Source organism: Phycodurus eques, chromosome 1, assembly GCF_024500275.1.
Source record: "Phycodurus eques isolate BA_2022a chromosome 1, UOR_Pequ_1.1, whole genome shotgun sequence".
Lineage (NCBI taxonomy): Eukaryota > Metazoa > Chordata > Actinopteri > Syngnathiformes > Syngnathidae > Phycodurus > Phycodurus eques.
This window is the reverse complement of record NC_084525.1, coordinates 32,755,301-32,763,853: the sequence shown is the minus strand read 5'-3', so window position 1 is coordinate 32,763,853 and position 8,553 is coordinate 32,755,301. Positions and strand designations below refer to the sequence as shown.

At 43.3% G+C, this 8,553-nt stretch overlaps 1 protein-coding gene across 1 annotated transcript; it reads right to left on the bottom strand.

Moving 5' to 3' along the window:
- Positions 1-827: 827 nt before the first annotated feature.
- On the bottom strand, positions 828-7,868 carry LOC133415974 (protein Wnt-7a). The gene is made up of 4 exons (XM_061702585.1): positions 7,559-7,868; positions 6,892-7,118; positions 3,777-4,048; positions 828-2,159 (listed from the first exon to the last, which is right to left on the bottom strand). The coding sequence occupies exons 1-4, from the start codon at positions 7,627-7,629 to the stop codon at positions 1,677-1,679; spliced, it is 1,053 nt and encodes a 350-aa protein (XP_061558569.1). The 5' UTR covers positions 7,630-7,868; the 3' UTR covers positions 828-1,676.
- Positions 7,869-8,553: the final 685 nt, after the last annotated feature.

Below are 8,553 nucleotides of genomic sequence, written 5' to 3'. Positions count from 1 at the left end.
GACTGCCCCGCATTTTCTGAGCACCGCTGAGGTTGTTGTAGCAACGAGTCTCCCAGAAGTGAATGAAGCAGATGTGCTAGTCATCTATCACCTGACAGCTCCCACTCCCCCGACTGAGCAAGCCATCACCGTGACAGTCGGCCCAACTCGTCTCATCAATTACACTGGTACCCTGCTATTAGAGCACAAACGCTTCTTCTCCTCCAATACATTCAAGCACTTCCCAGTCTGCAGGATGGGCCCTCAATTAAGCCTAAATAACTTTCCCATCTCACAGGACATCTCTTTCTGCGGTCACCATTGTACACATAGACATAGCGGGATACGATGATTTATCATCATGGTGATATTTGAGTGACCGAGGAGGATTAATAATTAACTTCTGTGTTCATCTGAAAGTTAAACTAGTGATTAATACATTTTCAATGAGTAATTAGTATTTTCTTTTTAAATTAAAGTTGAAGTAGTCGAATTTTGCAGATGGTCACTGCTGCTACACTTAAAGTCGGGTGCAGATTATTATTATTTTTTTGCTCTTGATAAAGAAGTTGAGTGGGTAAAAGAGGGATTATATGGTGCTCCGTAGTTTATACAAGCACTGCACACAACTCATAATGATGCTATAACACAATATGAGACTGCCCGGGCTCGTCCACCAATATTACAGACCATTAAATAGGAAATGTTGGGTTCCCATGGTAATGACAGAGAGATTAGTGCCTGAAGCTAACATTTTATGGTAAGATTATTACATTGCTTTTCAGGTAAACCATATCACTGTGAAACTGGATGTCAGAGGAAACAAAAATGAAATCATGCATCGTTGGTGTTATTCTGTTCCTGTATTCCATCAGTAGTAGTCATGAAATGCAGTAAACAACAGACACACAGAAACAGCTTCTATAACTCAGACTACACAACCATGGCAGTGACAACACGGGCAAACTTACAGCTTTTTACAGACAGGTGTCCGAGCTTAATGTTGAATATTATGCAGCAGATATAAATAAGACATCCATACAAAAATAGGCTCTTACAAAATATACTCTATGAACCAATATTTACCAAAAGTGGAAAATGTGCCCATGTTTTTGAAGCTCCGAACTAAAACAAATGGGATTCTCAGGACTAGCAGCAAACAGAGGGAAGACCCAAGTGGGTCACAAGTTAATATGACTGACTGATTCCAGGTGGATTCAAATCCAGTGTGTTAACAGTTTCTGATCCCTTTAAAAAACTAAGCCCTCCCAACATTTAGTTATTTTTAACCCATAACGGACAAAATCAGTAGTTCTTATCCAATAAATTAATTATTAATTATCTCCATTCTATAAAACACAGTATGTTAAATATTCCACATGGCTGAGTCATTCCATGTGTGAAAGACAGCAGTGTGCACGGCTCAGCCATCACATATTCCATTTCTTGTCGCCACTACGTGTCCGTGTAGCTTCAAGTGTTTGTGCTCCAGTTGCACCCAATATGTGCACGCAATGTACAGTTTTTCCCGTGACAGTCTTTTGTCACTCTGCATCGCAACTAACCGAATGCCCACAGCCCAGTAGCAGCTCCTCGTGCAGCAAAAGGATCCAATTTGTCCGTTTTAAAAAAAAAAGAAAAAAAAGACACACACATTCGTTACCACATGCACGCTTAGCACCATCCAATAAATATTCTCATTTGCATGTGTACACCTCTGTCCTCTCACTGCACGTGTTGCACTTCACGTAGCAGCACCACAAGAACTTGCAGTTGCACTGCCACACTCTGGAGTACTGGTGCGTGTTGTAGCCGCGGCCGCAGCACATCAAGTCGCAGCCGCTGATGTGCTGCATCATAGTCTTGTTGCACACCCGCCCTTGTGTCCCCAGGCTGCCCGTCAATGTGTCTGCCTCGCAATAGTTAGGTGACTTGTCTATGTACACCAAGTCTGTATCCATGGGCTTCCGGTAAGAATATGGCTTCTTGATCTTCAGAAATTTGGGGCGCTTGTTGCGGCTGGCTTTGACCGGCTCCACGTGCACTGCATGGGCATATTTCTCCTTGAGAATGTAGCCGAGCTCGCGGAACTTGGGAAGTGTAGTCCAGCAGGTTTTGGTGGTGCAGGAGCCCGACACTCCATGACACTTGCATTCCAGTCGCATGTTCTTCTCCAGGACCTAGAAACACAAAAACTGCTTAGCAACTTAGCATTACTCCCAGACAAAAACTCAGATCGTCAGTCGTAGGGGCCAAAAAAGCACCCAAAAAAATCGGGTTGATAATCATTTTCAAACAAGATTATGGAATGTCTGTAATGCGCAACTCAATGACAACATGACAAGCGATCACCCTGCAGTTGGGGATTAAATGGAAGCACATCACATTGCTGCATTATAGCGTACACACAGAAGCCAAAATAAAGTATCAGATGTCAGCCCCTGTGTGTGTAGTCACCACACAACACACAAATGTCAAGAGTGAGCATTCAAGGCGTAGAGTGACTGAGATTACTGCTAAAACCCAGCCTGATGACAATGAGGCGCGCTATTGGCTGGAACAGGAATTTTCCTAACAAGGTGAAATGTGAGTTTCCTCGTGTAATGTTGGGAGGTTGATGTTTGATATGGTATCTCAAAGTTGTTTGTGTCCAAGTGTTCCCTGCCAGTAAAACCCAAATTACTTCATAAAGTTGCTGGCTTCAACGGCCCTAATCCATCAGTTGTTGTGTGACCAACACTTGTGACAGCCTTTGTGTGGATGATTGGACCAGGGGAGCTCCTGCTCAGCGTCACTGTGTTTGATTAGCATAAATAAGGGAGGGGGGATTGCTATCAAAACAGAGAGCCCCTTTATTAGCAAAAAGAACAAAAACCACTGCTCAACGTTTGCAGGAAGACAAATTTGCTGTCCAGAAAAGCCAATTTGGATTCACGGTCCTGACGTGCACATAGAAAATGATCCGGTCAGGGCGATTGTGTCCGAGGCCTTTCAGGCAGCAATGCGACGGACGTGTCGGTTGTGTGAATCAGGCTTTTCTGGCACAGGGAAAGGAAGAGGGATATGAGTTAACTTGGCCAAAGCTACTTTTTATTCTTCACCAGGTCCTCTTTGGGTGCTTGGCACGTCGCCCCACTTGGTCTTTAACCTCTTAGACCGAATGGACTCTCATTGTCACCCTGCGCCGGGCTGCTGAAAAGAGCAGGAGAACGCTATGTTTGTCCTCTTTGTATCCTGTGGCACAATTGTTGTCTGTCTTGGTGCTCCTTACTGCAAATTCTGTTTGTTTCTTGCGGGAAATGTGAGTGTAGCATTATTTTAGTCACGTCTCCGAATAAGAATGAACCAATGGCAGTGAATCAAATTACACCCAATAACTGAAAGTGAATTGAAAGAGTCCATTGAATACCACTCATCACTGCAGTCCTGTAGTGCACATACAAGCACAAAGCTACTGATTTATCATATTAGAGGGACATTTGAAATAAAGGTAATTGTATAATGCTCGACTGGCGAAGCACACCAGGGACAGGCATAATGTCTTTTTGTACAGTGCCAGAGTATTTTGTGTGCAGTCATCTGGGTTGTAATCAATCCTACCCACTTTGACAGTTCTTTTCCCTAAAAGCCACCTTCATTCCCCGGCTTGTTGGAGCTGAGCAGTTCCTTGGCAAAGCTCACCTCCGCTGCTACTTGGCAGAGGCTTCCAGGTCACTGCAGTTATCAGGACACCCCCGCCCCCTCCCCCCACCCCCCTCCCCAAAAAAGCAATGGCTTGGGAGATGGGCGAAGCTTACCTTGCGTCCCACCTCATTATTATGGAGGTTCATGAGCGTCCGTGCGTTCTGTTTGACCTCCCGGGCATCAATAAACACTTTGGAAAAGCCGAGGCCGTAGCTGATGTCTGCAGAGCAGCCTCCCCACTTCCATCCTTGGTCCCTGCTGTAGAAACCCTGCTTCTCTTTGTCACAGCTGCAGTCACTCAGGTTACCCTGCGTACAGGCGGCGGTGATGGCGTGCGCCACCCCGGCTGCAATGATGGCGTACGTAAAGGCCGCTTCTTTACTTCCTTGAAAAGCACACAATAAAATGTATCAGAGTAAGGAATACGTTTTTTGGGGGTTGATTTTTCTTCTGGGCACCCCTTAAAGCTCTGAAGTGTAATTTACTGGTGTATGTGGGGTAAATACAACATTTACTTGATAAACAGCCTGAGGAAAAGATACCTTGTGACTTGGTTTAAATTGGATAGACACTCCCCACAGAGCACTCAAGTCTTTGTAATGCATATTAGTGTTGCTTTCATATACTGTAGTTGAAGTTTTGGACAATATGTTTTAAATGTCCAATCAACTTTAAGCTGAAGGAAATGGAAGAGACAAAAGCATGGTCAGAAATGGAGAATTCAAGCCAATGCTCAACTAAACTAGGTTTTGTTGAGTTGAGTTGTTTGTTTGTGTTGTATTTTATGATTTTACCAAATAAATTCAATTCAGATGAACATAACAACATAAATTGTTATAACATCATATCTTTAAATACATATCTTAGTGCGCATCAAGGTTTGTACCACCGAATGGACCACTAAGGCAGATGACAAGGAAACAGCGACTATTCTAATTATTTTAATATTATTACACCTTCTCTTCAGTGTCAAATCACTACGTTTTTTGGGATACAGGATTATCAATTAACAGTATGTGGGTTGACATCATCGTCTCAGTGACATATTACTGAAGGGCTACAGTGTTTTGAAATCTGACCTGGAAACTGTCCTGCCCATGAACCAAAATGGCTGCTGGCAGCTTAGTCAACAAAGCAGCATGAATAAGAGGGCTGTCAGGAAGGGAACAGCTATTGATCCATTCAGAAATGGCACATTCTGTGCAAACTCATAAGACATGAACATCTCCATCCTGGCCTTATCTCCACCAAGTCTAGTGAACAAATCATTTACACATGCGGAAATATTGACAATTAACTAAAGGTTAATCTAACAAAGTGTGACAAATAGTTCTTGGGTGAAATATGAAATGATGCAAAGAGCCTTATTTGAAAAATGCCTCAATGGGAATTTAAAAATATGAATTTTCATGTCTGAAATTCTTCTCTTCATAATCCCGCGAACAGGGACCAGCTGATTATATCCAACCATATCTGTGTATAAATAAACTGCTTTTATCGCTGTTTGTTCACATCATTACTTTCTTTGTGTCTTCCTGCCACCAAGTTCCCCAGGACCACCACATACAGCTGCCACATCTTGGCTGTGTGCCACCTTTCTATCTTTGAAAGAAAGATAGAAAGAGGGTGGGGGGGGGGGGGGGGGGAACTCATATCGGGGCATAAATTATGTTGACGTTTTTACAGACTAAATGGGCCCCGGGCCAAAAAACAAGGTGTGTCGGTGCACTCAGTCACATCTGAATGCAGCACGGTTCTTCTCTGTAATTCTTGTGCATGCGTCCTCCTAAAGAGACCGTATAGGAGCACGTCATAAGATTGTACTGAGTGATGGAAGATATTCATATACCATTAGAAAGGTAAACTGAAATAAGCCGTGAAATTATTTTGTTTTCGTTCTATTTCAGGATCTCCTTAATCAGGGGATTGTTCAATCGAAGCAAAGCGATGCACCTTGCACGACCCACACTCCTTAAAAGAACAATTGCGAGCCACACAGCCCTGCTCAGCTTTGCACCAACAATGGCATCCATTTGCAACCACTTGGCTTCCAGGCTGCTCTGATCCGTGAAGCCAATCTATTTGCTATGGCTGTCCAAGCCGAAGGATGTGGTGCAGGCTTTCAATTGCACACCGACACTCTTGACGGCCCAAAACAACTCATTCATAAAAGGACAGCTTGTCAAACGCCGCTGACAGCATGACCAGGATTAGCTTTTCTTTCCCCCAGCAGCAGGCAAGATGGCGTCACACAGCTGGTGCAAGCTACTTAGCATTGTGTTAAAATCAATTTGGAGTATTTGTTTTATTTCACTAGCACTCAATGGGCTGCTTTCCCTGAAATATGTTTTTTTGTAAATTACATTTCTATTGCCACCTATAACTGTAGGGATCTCAAGCTACAATAAATCGGTCACTATAAATTTACCTGGTTTTGCTGTCTCCCCTACCATACTTATAAAAGGTCAACACCAATGATCCAATTTGTGTCACGCACATTCATCTCCATTGGAGCCGACTAGTTTCTCCAATATAGTACTTTCCTCACTGAAACGTATACCCGTGGTAAGATCTACATCCCTTACAGTGGGAGCTGCAGCACCCATCAGCAGACGGGATAAAGACCAGTGAAACTGTGTCTCATGAGACAGCGCGGGATGAAAAGAAAGGCTGCGACTATTCACAAGAGCTTTGTTACAGCGTTGGCTCTAGATGTCTTTTGTACGTGCTTGGTACAAAAAAACAAAAAACTCTTAGCTGACAATTCCAAAAAGATACTGTTGTCCAAATAACATTAACTTGCCATCTGAGAAAGTGTTTTGTGCCTTAAAATGGAAATGTTATGGTTCATACTATTTTCAAAATGAAGAAAATATGATTATTATTAGTAGTAGTAGTAGTATTTGCACTTTTGCAGTATGGAGTCATATAAATTTTTCTAAATGTTGGTTGCAGTTATCAAGTGCAGCCGCTACTAGATTACATTACAATTTGGGGGTGTTTGCTTCAACTGGTTAACTTTGATTGACGATGTTATAACTCCAACTTTTTATTATTACTATTATTATTATTATTATTATTATTATTATTATTATTCAGCTCAATTCGGTACTGCAATGCGTGCAAATACACGGAATATGAGTTTTACGCAAGTCGCGCACAAATGCGCACCGAGGAACTGGACTGTATTTTCTAAATGTTAACAAACATGAACAGATAGCAACATACCCACTTTCAACTCTTTTCCGAAGACGGTCCTCTCGCCCAGGGCCGAGCAGTTCCAGCGTCCGTTTTTGAACTGGAACTGACACTCGTTGATGCCCATTTGCGCGCCCTCTCCGATGACGATGATGGCATCGGGGCGACTCTGGCAAATAATCCGCTGTCTGGGTGCCAAACCGGGGATTTTGTTACAGATTATACTCGCTCCGAGGGCCACCACCGACGAGAAGCCCCTGTGGAGGAAAAAAAAAAAAAAAAAAAATATATATATATATATATATATATATGTGTGTGTGTGTGTGTGTGTGTGTGTGTGTGTGGATTGGACTGAGTTTTTCCCTTGAAGAAAGTTAAGCGGCAGGTGCATTGCGAGTTCAAAAGGTCCCGTAATTAACACATGAATTCACAAAACGGGAACAAATTCATGAAGCGCGTGCCTGCCGTTAAAAGCAATCGTTTCACATTTCAATAGCCGGTACTGCGATGTAGGATGTTGCTCGTCGACCTTTACAGGTGAAGGGAACGTCGTTACCTCTTCGCATGTGTAAATACGTCCTGCTTGGAGTTAATTGCAAATTAACGGCACAAAGTCGTGCTTTTCAGAGCGCAAAAAAAAAAAAAAAAAAAAAAAACACTCAACAACGTGGCGCGTATCAAAACAAGCGTAGCTCACCCGATTTTCAGGTAAACGATTCCCAGACAAAGTAAAACTCTTAAAATCCAGCGTCGAGTTCTCCGACTCATCGCGGCCTCACTGTCATGCAATGACTGCTGGAGCTGAGGAGAAACTCGGTTCGCTAAGTCTCCGATCGATCACAGCAGCACAGGTAACTCCACAGGGAAGTCCGCAAGCGGGGGAACTATCCAAAGCACGCTCTTAAATTGCCGAGTCCAGCCAAAATCCCTTTAGGTGGCCCCCTTGTCGCCGGGCCCTGTTGTCATCTCGATGATGATGTCACCACAGGTAAGCCTCGGGAGGTCGATTGCTCACAATTCTTGTACTCCAAGCACTTCTCGGTTTTATATCGCGCTCATCCCTGTGGGCGTGGCCGCGGCGGGAGGCTTGGGGCCCCACGGAAGAATCCTCTCTCTCTCTCTCTCTCTCTCTCTCTCTCTCTCTCTCCCTTTCTCTCTCTCCCTCTCCCTCTCCCTGAAAAACAGGACGTTCAGGTGTTGGATTCATTTTCCCGGGCGTGATAACAACACGTTTGAAAGTTGTTAAAATTGCAAACAGTGTAGAGACTATATGATAGCAGTGGTTCCACCTTCAAGGTCCCATGCCACACCGATTGTTTTTTTTAAATTAATTTTATTTTATTCATTGATGTTCTTTTTTCGGATTTGAAGATAATTGGGCTTGGAAATGCCCAGGATGCCCTTTTCCATGCTATTCTAGTTGATCCAAAACACCAGGCAGGTGAAGGGCTGGGTTTCTCATTAATAATCAATATATAAATATACTTTGCTGTGATTGGATCACTGTTCTCCTTAAATTGAATATGGAAAGCAGCTTTGCTCTGATTGGTAGTAGGTTATATCTGGCCGTATTTCTTAATAGAGCATGTGTGAGAGAGAGAGAAAGAGAGAGAGTAGAGAGAGAGAGAGAGAGAGAGAGAGAGAGAGAGAGAGAGAGAGAGGCAGTATAATGTGGGTTAATGCTATTGCTAG

Coding starts and splice junctions, on each gene's coding strand:
- LOC133415974 (XM_061702585.1), bottom strand. CDS start 7,629: ATGAGTCGGAGAACTCGACGCTGGATTTTAAGAGTTTTACTTTGTCTG. Junction 7,119..7,558: donor ATCGTTTACCTGAAAATCGG/GTGAGCTACGCT, acceptor TTTCCTCCACAG/GGGCTTCTCGTCGGTGGTGG. Junction 4,049..6,891: donor CGGAAAAGAGTTGAAAGTGG/GTATGTTGCTAT, acceptor GTGCTTTTCAAG/GAAGTAAAGAAGCGGCCTTT.